We start from the raw sequence: 20,460 nt of genomic DNA on the forward strand, positions 1-20,460 counted from the left end.
TTCCTCGGCCTTTCTTGTCCTATTAACATTCCAGTCCTGAATCAGCAATGCCAGGCAGCAAGTGTCCGGATCAGAGGTTCCTTGGATTGGATGAATGAGCCTCTTTACTACTAAAAGAAGAAAACAAAAACTTTCAAGAAAGACCATCTTCCAAACCACGCCCTAAGCCTTCTTGAACCCCCTACCCAGGCCTTCTTCTTCCCTCCTTTCCAGCTAATATCTCCCCACTCTTATTCCAGAAATGCTTTTCTGGAGGAACCTTTTTGCTCGGGCCAAAGTCTCTTGCTAGCACTTATGACCAGAGCTCTCATGGACCACAAATCTCACCTGGGTTCACTGTGTCCTGCCTCCGCCAACAGATGAGAGGTCCCTGCCAGTGCGGCAGAATGCTCCTCCCTGGAACTTCGCTGTCAGCACTCTGGACAGAGCTGACCCCTTCAGAAGTCTAGGGAAGCAGGAGGGGACAGGCTAAGGATGATTCCCTGGAACATACCTGACCCTGTTCATGCCCTTCTGGGGCAGAATCAGTCCGGACATTTGTTTCCTCTCTACCCTAAACACACACAACCTGAGAGGGCCAGACCCACTGGAAGCTCCTGCCAGAGATTTTAACAGTGATAACCCCAGTAATTGGAGGGCAGCGCAGGCGATAAGGTAGCCAAATTATTATAATACAGGATGGAAGCAGCACAAATGCAGGGTTCTGGGCCATTTTATAGAGGATTCATGGGGAGTTCAGGGTGGAAGAGACAAACATCTCTGAGAAAATAAAAAAGGAGGTGGCAATTTCCGAAATGAAGAACCAAGAGGCCCGCGTGACCTAAAAGATGTGGCCGAACTACAAATTAGGCTGACTGCAGCCGGCCCAGCCCAGCACTTGAGCTATTTAAGGGACAAGCGGGAGCTGAGTGTTCAACCGCTCCTCTGCGCAACCAGCTCCTCGCCCCCTGCACCGCCCCCTAGCGCCCTCCGTGCAACCATGAGCCGCCAGTTTAACTTCTACTCCGGCGGGGAGCACCTGGGCTTCAGCGGCTGCTCAGCTGTTATCTCGGGCCGGGTCCGCAGCAGCTCAGCCTCGTTCAGGGCCGGCGTCAAGGGCTCGGCCGTCTTTGGCAGCAAGAGCCTCTTCAGCTTGGGAGGCAGCCGGCGCATCTCCATCAGCGGCCGGGGCGGCGGCTACACGCTGGCTCAGGGCGCAGGCGGCTGTAGGGGCCGCGTGGGCGGCTTCGTGGGCACGGTCTTTGGCAGGGCGGGGCTGGGGCCGGTAAGTCCGTCCGTATACCCACCTGGGGGCATCCCTCAGGTCACTGTCAACAAGAGCCTCCTGGCCCGCCTCAACGTGGAGCAGGACCCCGAGATCCAGAAAGTTCGTGCTCAGGAGCGGGAGCAGATCAAGGCACTGAACAACAAGTTTGCCTCCTTCATCGACAAGGTGAGTCCTGGAGCATCTGCCTGTCCCGACACTGGTGCCCCAGTGGTGCCCAGCTCTGTCACTGATGAGTGGTGTGAGAAATTGGGGGAAGTATTTAACCGATTTTTTTAAGCGTCTCTTTCCTCATCTGTAAAATGGGCACAATAATGTTTCTTACCACAGAGGACTGTAATGAGGCTTAAGTGGGACATTTACAAAGTACTTAAAACAGTGCCTGGCACGCACGCCCAATAAACAGGAGTGCCATTCATTCCTTGTCCAGACCCTGGGTGGGGAAGGATGCTCTAGGGGCAGGAGCCCAGTGGAATGGGCCCTCTGAAGGCTCCTGATATCAGACAAGTGTTGGGACACACATCCAGAACAGGGTCACTAGTGGGCCACAGGTCAAGGAGCATCACGAGAACGTGATACTCTGCAAATGGGGAAGGGCTTGGAAGGAAGGAAGCAGGGTAAGGATGTAAGTCAGGAAGTTTTCTGGAGGAGATAAGAGAAAGGGCCAGAAAAGGAAAGATGGGACTGAGAGAAGATTCGAAAGGAGAGCATGTCAAGCAACCCATATGTGTTGGGGGGATGCTGAGAAATTGGGGTAGTAGGGCGGATGTCTCTGGAAGATTTGGAGACAATGACCCAGTGAATGCCCACATCCAGCCTAATTTTACCCTTATCTCCCTCTGGGTAGAAGGTCTGGATCAGGACTGACAGGGGACATAATAGCAACGACTTATATTTATGGAGAATCAGTGCCTGGTACTGTCCCAAGTAGTTCTCATTCTCAATGCACAACCATGATTCAAGTATTATTCTGCCTTGCAGATGGGAAAAGTAAGACATAGGGAGGCTAGAAGTGTGCTCACATTAATAGAGCAGTCAGTGATAGAGTGGTCTGTGTCCCTCACCACGAGACTAGGGAGGAAAAAGTAATGTGGTTGGAGGGGAAAGGGAGTGGTGGGAGGAACATCACCATGATCCCAGAGGAAGAGATCATTTTCTCCCTCTTACTAAGTCAGCCTGTCCCCAGCATGTTCCCTTCTCTCCCTCAAGCTAAAGAAATAGGTGAGAAGAGGACAGCTGTGAGTGGAAGACAGCCTGAAGTTCATGAGTCCAAAATGTGAAATCTTTAGTCAAGTATGAAGGAACTATGTAAAGATATGGTAACCTGCTTTGAAAAATAAACAAACCAAGAACAACGGAGATACACATAAGAAAGAACACCCTAATCACAAGAGCAAATTTCTAAGGCTATTCCCCAGTCACTGTTTCTCCCCTGCTTCCCATTTACTTTTACTCAGAAATTGCCAGCATTTATAGCAAAAGAATCTACCTCAATCATCCTGGTTTCTTTTTCTTATTTCTTACCTTGGAGACCCAGATGGGCAGGTCCACCTGTCCGAAGGTACCCTCTGATGAGCCTTGGCTCCTTCTTGCCCCGCCTCTCCTTCCCTACCCCCAGGATGACTGCCTCTAGTTTACGGTCCTCCCCCTACTCTTGTGAGGCAGACAGGATGGGGATTCTGGGCCATGATCACCTTTGGGTTCCAGGTGCGGTTCCTGGAGCAACAGAACAAAGTGTTGGAGACCAAGTGGAACCTGCTGCAGCAGCTGGACCTGAACAACTGCAGGAAGAACCTGGAGCCTGTTTATGAGGACTACATCAACAACTTGCGGAAGCAGCTAGAGACACAATCAAGAGACAGGGTGAGGCTGGACTCGGAGCTGAGAAACATGCAGGATTTGGTGGAAGACTACAAGAAGAGGTGGGTGGAGAGGCAGAGAATATTCCCCTGGAGAGTCTTGACTACAGATGAGGTTTTCATTAGGTTCCAGCATTTTTGCCTCATTAGAACTTTTACTGATACCATTGCTATTTCCTTTCTCATAGGGGAGGGAGGGAGATCCAGATAGAACAGGACTTAAAAAGAAGATAAATGTACATGAAATGGTACTCTGAATTGCTTAAGAAGTGATGTGCTCAATTTCAAGCACTGAAAGAGAATGATCTCAAAACCAGAAGGACAATCCAGATGGCTTTGTAGCTCCTCTTGAGTGAGGTTTGCCATGGCAGTTCTCAGAATGAAACACCCCACCAATCCCAGGACAAATCTTAAATCCAAGCAAAAATGAGGTTTTTAAAATTATTTCATGTTGAGGCATTATCTGTGCTGTGGAATCCCACTGCTAAAGAGAATAATTGAGAATGTATTTGGAACCAGAGATGGTTTCTTTTCTGACATGAGCCCAGGATAAGAGAGTGATCAATCTAGGCTCAGTGAGACTGGGTCTTTTGGAAGCTTGCTTCGAGGTGCCAGGATTTCTAGGGATTAGTGGCTTCTTCCACAACTCAAGGAGGGTGGAGATGATAGGAATTGGGCTCTTTCTCCTGTCCCATGCTCAATCTGTGTGTGCATAACTATTCTGCCAGTTCCCCCAAAGCAGAGCCCACTCTGTCCTGAGTCCTGCATGGAGATCATGAGGAAGGAGGCGACATGGTTACTGCCCTCAGAGACCACCCAGAAACTGGGGACACTTTCTGATAGCCACCAATAAATGGAAATGAGTATAGTGTGAACTGAGATGGAGTGGAATTAGGAAGGGAAGTGGAGATTTGTGTGGAATCTGGAAAGAAGGGGAGGCCGCCAGGCACAGCTCAGGTCAGAGGCACTCAGGGCCATCCTGCCTCTGGGCCTTTTGGAGGGGAAAGGCCAGGTGTTCCAGAGTTGCCACTCACTACCTGGCAACTGTTGTACAATGTTTATTGTTTATTTTTTCCTCCCTTAGTTCCGTGAGGTCAGGCGTATTTGTTGGTTTTGTTCAGTGGTTTATCCCAAGTGCCTACAAAGTGCCCCACACTCAACAAGTATCTCTTAGATGAATGATTACATGTCACAGAAGGACTTACTGGAGATCATTTTGAACAATTGTTCAGCAACAACTCAGATCATTCTTTCTTTTGGTTGAAAACCACCTGACTTGCAAAAAGCGTTTGTTTCCTAGTCAATAAATTCATTTTCTTTCCCAATTTCTAGGAATTTTTTCAAAATACCCTCACCAAAACTGATAAATAACCATTGCTTATATTATTTAATCTGCCTTTTAGAGACATCATGCTTAATCCAATAGAACAGAAAGGACGGGAAAATAAAAACATTGTTAGTATTCAATACATTTTTGCCAGTTCTTTATAATATGCTTTTATCCCGTGCTTCTATATATGTACACAGACACACACGCACACAACTTTGGAGCTGCAGATTTAGCTCATTCCATTTATGGAAAATATCTGTCATCTAACTTAATTGGCTAATCCAGTCTTCATTGTCAAGCTAGAGAAATAAGACTTACTTTCTGTTGGAAAAAAGCCTGACTTCGTTTCTAAACTCAAATAAAAATGCAAAAGGCATTTTGGGGACTATTCTAAAAACCACTCAGCAATGAACTAAGGAATATCTTGTACAATAAGTTATTAAAAACATTCAAGACTAAAATGATGTAGATTTAGTATAATTTCTACATCTATTTATGTTACAAAACAAGATAAATGTATTCTTAATTATGCATTGTAATATATTTTAAAAATTACTTATTTAAAAGTCAATAACATGGTAAAATATATTTTTTAAAAAATTTGTACATATGTACTGAACTCTGGCATTTGGTTTCTAGAAGTAAATAATAAGTAAATAATGAAAAAATTAGATTAATGCCATTAATTTTGATGGGCAGCATGATCAAACTTTTCCTATGTATTGTATGAAATAAAGACATAAACTGCTAAAAGCTAATTGGTCTGGCTGCTAGCATATACCTTCATTTTTATTGATAGGAGATGAGCAATATTAAACGTTTACTGAGACAATAGGGGAACCCTGATGGCAGAGTGGTTAAGCTCTTGGTTGGTAACCAAAAGGTCGGCAGTTTGAATCTACCAGCTGCTCTTTGGAAACCCAATGGGGGTAGTTCTGTCCTGTCCTCTATAGGGTCACTATGAGTCAGAAATTGACTCGATGGCAATGGGTTTGATTTTTTGGTTTTAAGACGAGGTAAGAATGAACTGTAATAGAAACTGTAGGTTTTATCCAGTGTAACTAGCAAATTTAGCAGTCTCAGAAATCGTTTCAGCTGCATTTAAAGAACCCACCTCACTAACCTGTACTTCTTCAGCCAATCAGCAGTGCTTCTTTTGCAGTCAGTGGGGTGACATGGGAATGAAGGAAGAGCTGAAAAGAATTGTTTATGTTTAAATATATAAAAAAAGCCATTTTCTGGCATTAAGTATTTCTTACCAGCGGTCTATTTGGTTTGCTGTCACAAGTGTCCTGTAATACATTCTTTGATAGTAGCAGGGGATGGAAGAAATGAGTTCTTTAAACGAAATAATCGGTAATCTTACCTCCTTAGTCTGCAATGTATCTGAATTAAGAACATTTCAGCCCCATCTAAACACCCTCTTTCTAAGGCCTTGCTTCACCTAGAACAGAAATATGTATAAGAAATAGTGGAGAAAAATCTAGGTGACATTGGCCTTGGCGCTGATTTTTTAGATATAACACCAAAAGCGCAATCCACGAAAGAAAAAAAAAATCGATAAATTGGACTTCATTAAAATAAAAAACTTTTGGTCTGTGAGAGAAATAGGTATAACACACAGCCCAAAGGTGGGGCTATGATGTCTTGATCAGCCAAGAAAGGAATGGTGTTTAGTTGATGCCTGGGAAGCTTTGCACCCTGGGCCAATGCACCTGACTAAAGTGCCAGATGGTGGAGAGCAGCAGCTTTCTGTTGTAGCCATAAAAAAAAAAAAAAAGGAAAATTGTGAAAAGGGAAGGCACAGGGACATAGAGCCTGCTTGACGCCTTAACTGCAGGTGCGTTCTCAGGCAGGCGCATTTTAGGGAAGACTGCAGATGTACTGAGGAGCTGGAAATTAATTCCTTTAAAATTTCCCTTGCTCTGTGTACCCTAGGGATGCATGGACCCTCAGTTTGAAGACAGCCACCCCACAGCTCTTGGCACAGAAGTGAACACTAACTGATAGCGAGCATTTGAAGAAATGAATTATCCCAACAGTAATGCTGTTTCCTCTCTCTTTCCCCATGTAGGTACGAGGTGGAGATTAATAGACGCACAGCTGCTGAAAATGAGTTTGTGGTGCTCAAGAAGGTAAGAAGGGAGCAGGAAGGGCCAAAAAAAGCCCAGAGGGCTTCCTGAGAAGACTGGACGGTGATGGTTGTAGGACGGTGATGGTTGTAGGATGACAAAGGGGACGCTGGGGATCACTCAGTCCCTGGGGCAAGGGTGACTGAGGTTCACACTTCCCAGCTACCCCTCCAAGTCCTTGGCTGGGATGCCTACTGCTCCCAGCATCTCCAGCTTAAAATTCAGTTAGTTTTCCACATTGCTGGTGTAGCCACGTGCGCCAAACATGTTAGCACATTAGTTGGTTCGTCTCTTGGGGACTGGGCCCTCCCCTGTGAAGCATGGGGTGGAGGGATGGAGAAGGCTGTTTACACATGGCTGTCACTAGAGAACCCAAGGCTCCTCATGGCAGGGAGGAGGGGAAAGGTGGGCAGTTGGCCCCTCACAGAGTGCCCAACTGTCATGTGTCTCCAGGATGTGGATGCCATCTACAAGACAAAGGCTGAGCTCCAAGCCAAAGTAGACTCCTTGACAGACGAGATCAAATTCTTCAAGTGCCTCTACGAAGGGGTAAGGACTTCGCTGGCATCTCTTTTGTGGTCTGCTCCTCTTACAAGTGGCTCTGGTCCTTGCCTGCATCCTGGATGATTGTGTGGGCCCAGGCTTGGGAGGGAGAAACCATTCAACTCCGTGCAGTTGACAAGCACCAGGGCCTATTATGTGGTGAGCATTTAGCTAGGGTTTTGCGGAGACCGTGATGGACAAGAAATGATTGCTGTCCTCAAGGAGGTGACAGTCTGGTAGGGAAAACAACATGTTGATGAGTTTTGAGAGAACCAAGGAAGGCATGGTGAATTCTGCCTGAGGTATCAGGAAAGGTTCCTGGAGAAAGATCAGAAAGATTTCAGTGGGTGCAGGGAAGGGCATGGCATTCCTGGCTGAAGGAGCAGTACAGGTGCAGACTCAGAAGCCTGAGAGGTGCAAGGGCATCAGGGGTGTGGCAGGATGCAGAGGCCTGGAGAGGGGAAGGTCACTGGGACTCCCTAGAGAGCTCAGAGTGCCACAGGGAGTTCAGACTTAATTCTATGGCTGGAGAGGAGTCATTGTGGGTTTTTGAGGAAGAGAGTGTGGAATGAGGGTAAGAGAAATCCTTAGTGCATGATGGAGAGGCAAGACCTACCATTTGGAGCTGAAAATCCAAGGCCTTCATTCTCATAGGCATGGCAGGCTACTACTGAAGGTAGGGTTCAAACACTGAAGAAGAGCAGAAAGTGGCAGTGAGGAATTTGTCCGAGGGAGGGTCAGGGGAGGTGGCCCTTCCTGGGGAATTTCTAACTGGACCCCCTTTTCCCACTGTCCCCCAGGAGATTGCTCAGATCCAGTGCCATACCAGTGACACGTCTGTCATTCTTTCCATGGACAACAATCGTGAACTGGACCTGGACAGCATCATTGACGAGGTCCGTGCCCAGTATGAGGACATCGCCCTGAAGAGCAAGGCCGAGGCCGAGGCCCTGTACCAGAGCAAGGTGAGAGCTGAGTGCACCATGATCACAGCTGCTGCCCTCTCATTATGCGTGTGTGTGCACATGTGTGTCTGTGTGTGTATGCATGTTTATCTGGGCTCAACAGAGACCTCCTTTGTCTTGATGCTGAGCTTTGTTGCCTGCACAAGCCCAGAGAGCTCAGTCACAGTCTCTACATGTGCTGGTGACATACATGGGGCTTAGCTTTTCCCCTGCCATGGTCCTTGGCTGACAGCTGAGTTCACACCAGCCACAGCCCTGGTGAGACTCTGACACAGTGTCTCTGGCTAAGCCATGTATCTCTATTTTTCTTCTTATTTCCAGCTTTGGCAAAATGCAGACAGGAAATTCAAACTCCACAGAGGTTCTCATGTTTGAGATCTCAAGGATCCTATTGACCTGGAGCAGGGCCTTCCTGCCCAGAAGGAAATGAGGGTGTCCCTTTCCTCTTCCTTCTTCCCATCACTTTCCCCCTCCTTCCTTCCCTCCTCACTTGTGCCTACACTGTTTAGACATTGAGAATGGCATGTGGTCACCCTCCTCTACCACCATGCTAACCACTCTTAAGCAGGGTGAATTCTGAGCTGTCTTCTCTTGTCACCCAACCCCAGATCCAGGAGCTCCAGGTGACAGCAGACCAGCATGGTGATGACCTGAAACTCACCAAGACTGAGATCTCAGAGCTCAGCCGGCTGATCCAGAGGATCCGCTCAGAGATTGGGAATGTGAAGAAGCAGGTGGGTCTCTGAAATGGGTCCGCTAACAAGAATATGCAAGAAGGGTAAGACACAGCCCCTGCTTAAGGAGTTTGCAGTCCATCCAGAGAGCACAGTCAACACACATATGAAATGATAAGGCATCCCACACCCTGTGTGGCCACTCTGTAAATGCTGGGGGAGTTCAGAGACGTGGGAGGTGGATGAGGTTCAGAAGGAACCTTTCTGCAGGAGGTGATTACCTTGGGCTGGGGGGCAGAGAGGAGAGGAGGAGGTGTTCAGGGAAGGGGCCAGGTGAAGCCTGAATCAGAGGTGGGGATGTACATTACAAATGTAGGGAGGAAGTGCACCTTCCTGGTACAGAATGTTCACAGTGGGGATGGGCCTGGCAAGTAGAGGATCCACTGGGTAGGAATGGGCGGTTTATGAGCAGCCATCGAAGCCAGGCCGGGGAGGTTAGACTTGAAGTAGAAGTAAAAGGGAGCTATTTGTAGGTTTCACATGATGAATTGTGGCCAGCAGTGGATTTTAGAAGAGTGGAGAAGGAAGTGCCTCCCACCCTAGCCTCAGGGCTCTGCCACATGCCTAGCCTTCCCCGAGGTTGTGGCTGCGGCATACACTGAGGTGTCCCTTTCTGGGCATTATTGGGGCCACACCTGTGGTTCCTGATAAATGTGGAAGGTGTCTCTTACCTTCTGGTAAATATGATTTCTTAGCATGGTGGAAGCAGGCAAACCGATGAGTTCCCCAAAGTTTGTGGGAGTCAGTGCGAGGATTTAAGGCTCAGCTTTCTAGGTAAGTCAAGTCGCCCCATCTCCTTGCCCTCCCTTTCACTGTCCCCCTCCCCCAGGCCTGCACACATACAAGAGGGGAAGGGAAAGAGGGGAGGAGGGTCTCCTCTGTGCGCTGAGCTCATGGCAGTGAAAGAAGGAAGACCAGTGTTAACTAACAGCCTATAGTGGGTTCTTTTTGTTTTAAATCAAGATGTGCATAAATACAGGAAAAGTGCAAAGGTGTTTGAAGCTACGCTTAGCAGTTGATTACAGTGTTTAACTGATAAAACACTGCAAGTTCATGCTTGGGTGAGCTTATTACCAGAAAGAGACTTTTTAAAGTGATCAGAATGACACTGCGCTATGGAGGTCAGGGAAGACGTCCTCCAAGGGGAACAAGTGGGGGTCACGCGCAAGGTTTGGCTTCCATTGTGGTTCTTCTTGAAGGCCCTCAGCCAAGGTCCTTTTGTGCCCTCCTGGCCCCTTCCAGAAAAGAAGTAGCCCACCGTTTTACCTGCAGAGTCTTTTGACATGTGTTGACCCCAGAATCCCTTTGAATATTTGTCTCAGAGGAGGCCAGAATTTCACCTCCTCTCAACTTGGACCACATTCATAAGAGCCAGGCTTTGGAGCCACAGCTTACCCCAATCTGGGTCAGTGAACAAAAGCAGAGGACAGTTTGAATGAATTCAAATCACAGTGTTTGTTTCTACACCCCCCCCGCCCCGAAGAGTACATGGCCACAGACCCAAGAATGCGATACAGTTTTCCATGACTGAGCAACTGGGCCTTTGGTGACTCCTCTGAGGCTGTGGGGCGCTCATCCAACATGTAGCGGTGCTTGTGCTGTTGGGAGGGTGGTGCCAGCTCGACAACAGTCTAGAATCCCATCTGGCCTCAGTTCCAGCTGTTCTGCTTGGGATAACGCAGACTTGACAACCCAGGAAGGAGATGTCCCAGAAAGAGAATCCAAGTGCTTAACCAAAAACCACCACGTCGCATCAAGTCGGTTCTGACTCTTGGTGACCCCGCGTGTTACAGAGTAGAACTGCTTCATGGGGTTTGCTCGGCTGTAATCTTTACGGACTCAGATTGCTAGGACTTTCTTTTGCTGTGCCACTGGGTGGGCTTGAATTGCAACCTTTAGGGTTAGCAGCTGAGTGCAAACCATTTGTGCCACCAATCCCCCAGGGCCTTGGCTGGGAGACCAGAACATACACCCAAGACTCAAAGGCTTAGAAAGCCCACCTGGAAGCTTTCTCTTAAACGCAAGCGCAGAGCCCCTTCTGCAGTTTTCTCTAGCAAGTTATGTGTTTCCACTTCATAGCAGGTGTTTGTAAAATTGTAAAACCTGTTAGTTATGCAAAAGTATCTTTTAAGCCTGTTGCCTTTTAGCCTGACCCTCTGGGGAATTCTGAAAGCCACATTCCAAGTGTGGCGGGTTTATTATTAATATAGTAATATTATATTAATTGAAACTTTATGAGTCCCAATTTTTTTCACAATTTACAGGATCTCCCAAGACAACCTTCACATTCTGGGACTGAATCAAGTCCAGCCACCCAGGGATTTTTTTTTATCAGGATTGGCCTTAGAATCTTACAGCCAGTTTTACAGACCAGGAGGGAGAGGGCATGGGTCACATGCCAGGTACCCCCTTCTCAGTGCCCTTCCCCTCCTCTCTCCCATGGTGAGGGCTCTTCACCTTCAGATGCTGAGGGCTGAGCTCAGAAGAAGTGCACCTGGAGTCAGGGGGAAGGACAGATTAACCTCTGGCGATTTACAAAATTAGATAAATCAGGAGGGCCTCAAAGAATTTACTTCAGTCAGATCCAAGGGAGAGGAGGTTGCGTGAGCAGGATCTCAGAACTGGGATCTGACTCAAAGGGCTGAATCTGTTTGCCCCTCAGTGTGCCAACTTGGAGATGGCCATCACTGATGCTGAGCAGCGGGGGGACTGTGCCCTGAAGGACGCCCAGGCCAAGCTGGATGAGCTGGAGGCTGCCCTGCATCAGGCCAAGGAGGAGCTGGCCCGGATGCTCCGTGAGTACCAGGAGCTGATGAGCATGAAGCTGGCCCTGGACATGGAGATCGCCACCTACCGCAAGCTGCTAGAGGGCGAGGAGAGCCGGTGAGAGGCCAGATACCTTTTGCCTGGGGCAGTTATCACTTTAGCAGGAAGATGGAAGGCAAACTGTTTCTGTTCTGCTCCATTGGGGAAAAAGCATCTAGAGAATGGGCTTGCCATGAAGTAGGAAAGGCCAAAGTTAGTAAGAAGGACTAGGTTGTAAAAGTATCAAAGAGGTGGTGAGAGAGATAGTATTAGCATCATCAGTGTTTGAGATACAGAGCACCCCTGGTCCTTCATGAAGCATTCTTTCTGGTGGGTGGGGAAGGGGCAAGATGGCCTCCAAGAGTCATCCAAATTCAGTTTCTCTGACAAAGTCTGGGACCCAGAGAGGTGGTGAGCTCGCTTCTTGTAATTGTCTAAGACCAATGGTCTAGCTAGAGGGAAGCAGAGGCACAATTACCCCACACAGCAGATAATCCCAAAGCCACTCTGATGCAGGGCCGATACCTGTAGCAGGTTTACCATTCTAGTTCGACAGTTTCTGAGTGGTCTCACTGGGGCCTATGGAACGGAGTGGGGGCCAGCAATTCCGAGAGGAGAGGAGGCTAATTCTCAGAGATGACAGATGGGGTGACTGTTTATGGAGGATTTATCTATATTTTTCTTTCACCTTCTCAGGATGTCTGGTGAATATCCAAATTCCGTGAGCATCTGTAAGTACCTGTAGGACTTGGTCCTGCCTGTGGTCACCTTACCAGAAGTCTAAGTCTTTCCATGACATGAAAGAAAAGGCAGAATAACATAGACGGTTCAGGGGAGGCTTAGGGGCACAAAGAGGAAGCTGCAATAAGAGGGCTTGAGGGGAGCCCAAAAGGCCAAAAGACAAAAGAAGAGCTGAAACAACCTCCTCCAGATTTGAAAACTAGAAAGAGTGTAGGTGAAGTGTTGTATTACTAGGAGGCAGGGATGCTCCCAGCTGCCCCTTCTCCAGCAACAGCATCAGCAGCATCAGAAGACCCCAGTGACGTGCCTTTCTTCATTTGGTCCTACCCATGGGGAAGTTCACTGATAGAGCCCTGTCTGCTAATAGCTTGAAGTCTGGCATTGATAGATGGACATAGGCTGATAACGGAAAGGGCTAAGTACATGAAAAATGAAACCACATCAGGTCAGTGCTGATATAAATCTCCTAGTAAACTAAAAATACACAACAGAGAGCCCTGTCTCTACATGAGGCCACCACAGGGCAGAGAACTACGGAAGTGGTTGGGGTGCCCGGGAAGGGCTTTGAGGCAGGGTGCAGGGCTGACGGGGGCTGGGGTCTTCTCTCATCCACTCCAGCCGTCATAAGCAGCACCAACGCTGGGGCAGGTGGGGCGGGCTTCAGCCTGGGATTTGGCGCCTCGAGCAGTTACAGCTACAAACCTGCAGCCACCGATGTCAAAACCAAAGGCAGCTGTGGCAGCAAATTCAAGGGTTCTCTTGCCAAAACCTCGGGCAGCAGCCGTGGAATGAAAAAGGCCTCCAGATGAAGGGCAGCAGAAAGCTCAGAACCCCTGCATCTCCCTGTCCTTCTGCGGGTTCCGTTTCCAGCCAGCAAATGTCTCCTCCTGTCACCACAGTCCCCATCCCATCCGCCTCCCCTCTGTCCCCAGCAGGGCAATGCTCTGATAGGGACAGTCCCGTCATGGGCTCTCTTGGCGACCACTCCTCCTTAGTCCCCTTCACTGGGTTACTGCTCCAAGATGCAGAGAGAACACACATACCCAGTTGCCAGCTCTTCTGCCCGCCTGTCTTTCTTGGGCCTTTGCTGCAAGGGGCTTATTTTATCCTGTGATTTGGACCATGTCCAGTTCTCTGCTTCTCCCTCAATAAACAATCAATGCCATTTGGTTCTCCGGGTGGAATAATCCATTACCCAGGATGTTGACAGCTGCGTTGCCCTGCCTGACTTTTCCTGGTCTAACCTGTGCTGCCCTCAGGGTCCTGGCGGCTGGTTGCTGCTGTCTGGTTTTGGCGAGGCTGGCATTGGGTGACAGCTGATCTTAGTGAACAGCTGAGTTTTATTACTGATGCTGCTGCCAGGCAGGCTTAGGGCTTCCCATGCATGGTGTCACCTATCCCACACAATGGCCCTCTGAGATGGGCGTCATTATCCCATAATACAGAGGCTCCCAGGAGACACCTGGACTGTCAGACATCAAAGCTTCGGTGTGGCTTCTAGCTCTGGTTCTCAAAAGCTCCTGCAGTTTACCACACCAACTGCCTGTTGTTGCTAGAGTGGTCCCTCTTTTTTATTTTTTTAATTTCTGCCAACCCACTCCCCAGTAGTCTGGTTCTGGCCAGGTGGGCACTGGGTGACAGCTGATCTTAGTCCTAGTCCCCTGCGACCACTGGCTGTCTTATTCTTCTAGTCACTGTCTTTTCTACCCTGAAGCTTGAGGCTTGTGTGTATATCAGTTTATAGCTGCATCTGTTATCTATTGTGTATATACAGTAGTCATTCACTGCACATGTTTTCAGTGAGCACAGACTGTGCCAGGCATCAGTCAGGCATTTGGGAGGCCAGAGGAAACAAAACAGGCTCAAACCCTATTCTCATAGAGCTTATACCCTACTGGGGAGAATGTAACAAAAAACAAACAAAGAAACATATAATACGATGTCAAGGAGTGATAACTGCTACCAATAAGGTGGAGTAAGAGGCCAGAGGGATACAAGGATGCTCTTACAGGTGCGTATTTTTCTGCAAGGGTGTTTGTTTTCTAAGGATTGGTTAGCACAGTGCATTTGAGCAAGACACAGTTGCAGGATTGGTAAGGGTATGGCCACTTACGAGTGTGAGCCTCATTTGGGAGTGGCATTCAGGGTGTCCGTGACCGCTTCTCCTTCCACAATATTCCCTGTCCTTAAACGCTAGCCTTTCTCCAAGTATGCCGTGAATTTTCACACCCGTGCACTTAGGGAATCTCAGCTGTAGGTGCTCATTCTCCATGGATTGAAAGCCTGCTTATCCCTCACGGCGCAGCATTTCAGCCATGTTCGTGCTTTTCCTGGTCCCTCCTGAAAGTTATCAAACACTAAACGACAGGCAACATTTTAGCCACTCGCTCCGTTACCGTCCCTGTCCATTTTATAAGGGAGCAAACTGAGGCCCAGATGGTTGTGATCTCCCCAAGTTTCAGTGCTGGTGAGTGGCAGGGTCGACACCCACAGCACCGTTCCCGACCCCATGTTACAGTTGGTGCGTTAGTTTCCTGGAGTCACGTTAGCAGCTCATATGTCTGTCACCTCACCCCACACCTCCTGACCCCTTGTCTCAGGGTCCTCAGGTCTGGCTCACAGTAGGCACTCAATTCACATTTGCTGCAGGAATGCAGATGTGATATGCAAATGATTAAATACATTTGTGTTAATAAATTTTATCTACATTCACATTATGCAGTTTATATAATTTATTGTCTTAACAGGGACACTTTTATTCTGGAAAAATGTTATACCAGATCCTAACACAACAAGCCAGAGCTGTCTCAGGCAAATGGTCCCCTAGGTCTAGCACATTGGCTGAGTCATCATACACCTGGCTTCGAATCCTGGCTCTTCCAATTTTTAGCCGTGGCCTAGTGCAAAAGAGCCCTGGGGGCACAGTGTGGTTAAGTGTTCAGCTGCTAACTGAAATGTTGGTGGCAGTCTGTTTCTGCAAAGACTACAGCCTTGGAAACCCTATGGGGCAGTTCTACTCTGTCCTATAGGGTTGCTATGAGTCGGAATCAACTAAGGCAGTGGGTTTGGTTTTGGTTTGGGTATATGGTAATAATATATTATCTGTTTGTGGGCTTTCTGGGAAACCCTGGTGGTGGTGGTGTGGCTAAGAGCTACAGCTGCTAACCAAAAGGTCGGCAGTTTGAATCCACCGGGTGCTCCTTGGAAACTCTATGGGGCAGTTCTACTCTGTCCCATAGGGTCACTATGAGTCAGAAACAACTAGATGGCAGTGGGTTTGGTTTTTTGGTTTGGTGGCCTTTCTGTTTGCCGGCTGGGCACTGGCTCATGACTGAAGGGCGTGGATTAGCAGCAGACTGAGCCCAGAGATCTGACCAAGTGGGCTACCTGAGGGGTGTAGGGCACAGGCTCTAGTCATTAATGCACGCTCCCATGCAGTCACCAGCTGCTAATTTCCAAGCAGGAAAAGAAGGCCTTAGTGTTTCTATTTTGGACACACACTGCCCTCTGCCATTGGTCCCGGGTACTGCACCTTCCATCTCTGTGCCTAGAGGAAAGTCGGCCCTACAACTGAGATAGGATGTGGGCAGATCTTGGACAGGCTCTGTGCCCACCACGGAGCTGCCAGCTGGCGGGATGCAGCTTCTCTCCCTGCCATGCCCAGGCTGACCCCACCCACCGTTTAACCCTGGCCCCAGCTCCCGTCTCCCTCCCTCTCCTCTCTGACCTCTCCTCTTGCAGGAGGGAGGTGGGAGGACTGATGCCACCTGCCAACGATTGAACCTCTTCCCTTCTAGTTAGAGAACCTGAGGGCTTCAGCTAGCAATTCTGCAACAAGCTCCTCAGAATCTTGGTACTGATCCAGAGGTCCCATCACTTGGCAATACCTACCACTCCTGAGCCCATCTGCAGCAGATGCAAGGGGAGCCTTCTAAGAACTCTCTCTGATGCAGTGAATGATCCAGGCATGTCATCTCATCACCATGTCATTCCTACCCTGGTACCCCAGGAACTACAGAGGAAGGAAGGGATCAGAGCTGAACACAGACAATCTGGGAAGGCTTCTGCAAGAAAGGACAGGGACATGAGTTGCTGGAGAGAGGGAGCTTCCTGAAGATGTTTAAGGTCCCATTTGGCAGCTGCTCTGGGGTTTGAGTGGCGCTTTGCCAACCTCCAATCTCCTTCCCACTGCCTCCATCACTTCTGTCCCCTGTGGGTGACAACTGCACTTGGGACAATCCCTTTGCCTGCTCAGCCCTCACGTTCACTTTTGGCCACCAGAGAGGCTGAGGGGTCTCTCCACTCTTGCAAGCCACCTTCCATCACCCATCCCATTTCCTCCACCTCCAATGAGTCATCCATGCCGCGTTCCTGCTAAGATGCAGAACCCTCTCATGAGCATAGCCCTTAAATCCCTCCTTCTTCCTTCCAACCTGCCCATTTCCAGGATGGCTGAGTTATTCCTCTTAGACCCAGCTCTCAGAAAATTCCAGATCATTCTGGCTGAAACTCCAGATGTAGCACCAAATTCCAGATTAAAAACCTCTTCTGACTTGTGACCTGAACCATAGCTCGGTGGACCCGGAGCTGAAGGGATCTTGAAGGTCATGCAGTAGATAAGGGCACACACTTTGCTATATTCTTTTGTTTGCTTTTTTTCTTTGGTCACTTACTGTGACTTGGGCAACCCAGTCTCCCTCTTCTATCTCCTCATTTGTAAGGTTGCAAAAATTAGAGTATGTTTTTCACATGGTCGGTGTGAGGATAAAATGAGTTAAAGCATTCAGGTCCAGCATTGTGACTAGCGCAAGCCCTCAGTAAGGCTTGTCTGCATTAGAGGCAAAACTTCCAGGCTAGCTTCCTGCTCCATTCCAACCCTAGGCCAAAGGCTCTTCCTCAGTTGCATTCTCCTTGGCCCTCCCACATCCATTTCCAGAAGGTTCTCCCCCATGCTGCTGGCCCTCTTGGCCCTCCCTCTATTATGCCATGCAGCCCTGCCCTTGTCTCACGCAGCCCTCTGTTGCTTTTTTCTTAACTGAGAGCCATGTTGCCGGTCCCCTGTGTTCACTGGCTCACATTTCTAGACCACTGGCTTCCCTAGTGTGCGTCATTCTCCCCACTTGCTGATCTCAGGCTCGCAGCTCACTTCACAACCTGCCCCTCAACCCATAGCTGCGCGTCACAACTTGTAGCCTAGGCATCAAGGCCTACTCACCTCAGTAGGGGGCACATGAAACTGGTGAGATGGGGACTCCAGCTGCAATGCTTCCTGCCTCTTTCTCCAAATGGGAAAGGTGGATAGAAGTTTTCCAAAGGGCTTCTGTGTGGTCTTGGCTTCCGATTGAGGAGCTCACACACTAACCTCAGCGTCAAACAAGCCATCACCTAAGCCTCACCTCCCCAGCCTCTAAGTCAGTGGCAGGGTTGTATCTGTTTGGATCCCTCAGCCCCCAGCAGTAAGGAGGCTTCCTGCATCCAGCAGGGAACTCAGCCCTTCTACCCCCAAGCTGGAGCTTGATGGAAATGTCTTTCATGGAACTGTGGAGGATTCAGTTCAACCCCTGCCTCCAGCCTTGGGTTTATCTTCCACCTCTTATGTGTTCGTAGCCCTTCCCCTCAGTATCGACCCATCCCCCCCCCACTGACCCAGCCTTTTTTAGCTCCCTTTTCCTAACTGGAGTTCCTGGGTAGTGTAAACAGTTAATGTGCTTGGCTGCTAACCGAAAAGTTGGCAGTTCAAGTCCACCAGAGGTGTCTCAGAAGAAAGGCCTGGCAATCTACTTCCAAAAAAATTAGCCACTGAAAACCCTATGGTGTACAGTTCTACCCTGACACATATGGGGTTGCCGTGAGTCCGAGTTAACTTGGCAGCAACTGGGTTTCCCTAAAAAGAAAAGAAACAGTTGCCATGGAGTTAATTCTGCCCCATGGCGACCCCAGGTGTTGCAGAGTAGAACCGTGTTCGTAGGATTTTCAAGGCTGTGACCTTTCGGAAGCAGCTCACCAAGGCTCTCTTCTAACTACCAACCTTTTGGTTAGTAACTGAGAGCCTAACTGTTTGTGCCACCCAGGGGCTCCTTTTTGTAAGCTACCCATTTCTTATTTTTATATTTCCTTCTTGATGCCCTACTTTTGTATTTTTTCCTCTCAATTTCCACCCTATCTATGGTTATCCAGGCCCCACAGTGCTTGTGTTTCTCCCCTTCTGTCTCCGTGCTAACCCCTTTCCTCAGACCCCAGCAGCCTCGGTTATAGTGTGGGCACAGGGAGGGAGCTGGCCATCCTCCCCTGCCAGGCATGGTGTCACCCCCTGGTTAGCCCACAATCTAGCCTCTCCCTAAGGGGCCAGGTGGTGGTGGGGTGAAGGGGACTCTCCTTCCTGTTTGGACAGTAAAGTGCAACGCTCCGATGGGAGATAGGGAGCATGTCATTAGTGATGACTGTGGGCGTAATTACAGCCCGCGAAGCAGCTCAGCTTGCTTGCTTTGGAAATGAGCAGAGAGAGGAAGAGGCAGATCAAGCAGCAAACTCCACGGTCGTGATCAAAAGATTAAGGAGTTTTTTCCCAGCCTGTCTCTTCTCTTTCAAGAACGAATCATACAGTAAAGGGCCTGGGGATCAGAAAATGCCTTCCAAGCCTCCTGCAGAAGTGGCTGGGGTGGAGGGGTCTGAGGTAAGGGGGTGGATGAAATAACCCATGAACGGAGACTAGTGGTGTTTTGTGATGTGAATTGAAGAAAACGTGTCTCCCCTGAGCGAGCCCGTGCTTGTCTTTGACATAGTTCTGTGCGCTTGAACTAAGACAAAGCTCCTGTGATCACTAGTTAGGTGGTGGGGCAGAGTTGTAAAGGCCTCAGAGAACTTTTCTTTCAAAAAGGAGGAAAGAATGAGAACTAAAGACTGCTTGATCTAGAATAAAAGGGCTAGGAGGCTGTTCTGGCATAAAGGTCTTAGCACAAGAATAGAAAGAGAGGAAAACAAGAATGGAGGGGCTTGGGGGAGACAGAATCCAGGATGTGCTGAAGGAAAAGGGATATCCGGGCTGGGAAAATGAAAACTGGTCTGCAGAGCCCTAAGCCAGAGAGAAGATGGGCAGATTTCCCCTGGATAAAGCCCTGGGGATACTGGTTGGGGGGAAGTTGGGAGCCATCACTTCTGCCTAAGGCTCAGAGAAGAAAAGACCCAGAGGACTGGAACGGAGAGCTCAGCCAGCCTGGAAAAAGTGGGCGAGAGCTCAGGGAGAATCAGAGACCCTGATGACCCTCCCTTTGGGCAGAAGGGAGACTCCTGACCAGAAGCTCCAACATATTTGTACAATATGAGCCTATTCTTGAGATTGGAGTCCCTGAGTGGTGTAAACGGTTAATGTGCTCAGCTGCTATCAGAAAGGTTGGAGGTTTGAGTCTACCCACAGGCACCTCAGAAGAAAGGCCTGGTGGCCTACTTCTGTAAAATTAACCACTGGAAACTCTGTGGAGCGCAGTTCTACCCTGACACACATGGGGTCTCCATGAGTCAGAATTGACTCAATGGCAACTGGCTTTTCCCGGTTTTGTTCTTGAGATGTAGCCAAACCACCCAGAGCTGCCCCAGAGAGACATACAGGTTGTATCCAGGACTAAGTGCCCAGTGAAGGGGTGAGTGGGGGCTGAAATTCAAGTGTGTTCCCTGGCGTAAGGCTGCATCTGCCCAGAGGAAGGGGCACCTTTTCCTAATGGGGAGAAAGATGCTGTATGGGCCAGTGGCAGCCCTGAAGCTATTCAATAAAACTGTCCTGACATTTCCCCTGAGGAGGGAGGATGAGACATGCCTTTGGTGAGCAGTGAGAAGGAAGGAGATGCTAATGCTGAGAAGAGGAAGTCGGAAGGACCCTGTGCGCAGGGAAAGGTGTTCGTGGCAAGATGGTTCCCCCACTTTACCTTGAGGAGCACTGGCAGAATGTCCTATGAGACCCTCAGTGATAAGGGGACCACCATCAGGTTTAAAGTCACCAGATGTTCTTTGCTAAGTTTTTTAAATAAATAGACTTTTTTTGTTTAGGTGCAGTCAAGTTGGTTTCAACTCATTGTGACCCTACGTACAATAGA

General features: G+C 48.8%; 1 protein-coding gene across 2 annotated transcripts; it reads left to right on the forward strand.

Moving 5' to 3' along the window:
- Positions 1-979: 979 nt before the first annotated feature.
- Positions 980-13,247, forward strand: KRT72 (keratin 72). Of its 2 annotated transcripts, XM_064284183.1 has the most exons (9): positions 980-1,432; positions 2,972-3,186; positions 6,528-6,588; positions 7,039-7,134; positions 7,929-8,093; positions 8,702-8,827; positions 11,490-11,710; positions 12,329-12,363; positions 12,992-13,247. In XM_064284183.1, the coding sequence occupies exons 1-9, from the start codon at positions 980-982 to the stop codon at positions 13,180-13,182; spliced, it is 1,563 nt and encodes a 520-aa protein (XP_064140253.1). In that variant the 3' UTR covers positions 13,183-13,247. The 2 variants fall into 2 exon arrangements, with proteins under 2 accessions (XP_064140253.1, XP_064140254.1); XM_064284184.1 differs by lacking the exon at positions 8,702-8,827.
- The last annotated feature ends 7,213 nt before the right edge of the window (positions 13,248-20,460 follow it).

The sequence above is a fragment of the Loxodonta africana genome, chromosome 4 (assembly GCF_030014295.1).
Source record: "Loxodonta africana isolate mLoxAfr1 chromosome 4, mLoxAfr1.hap2, whole genome shotgun sequence".
NCBI classification, from domain to species: Eukaryota; Metazoa; Chordata; class Mammalia; order Proboscidea; family Elephantidae; genus Loxodonta; species Loxodonta africana.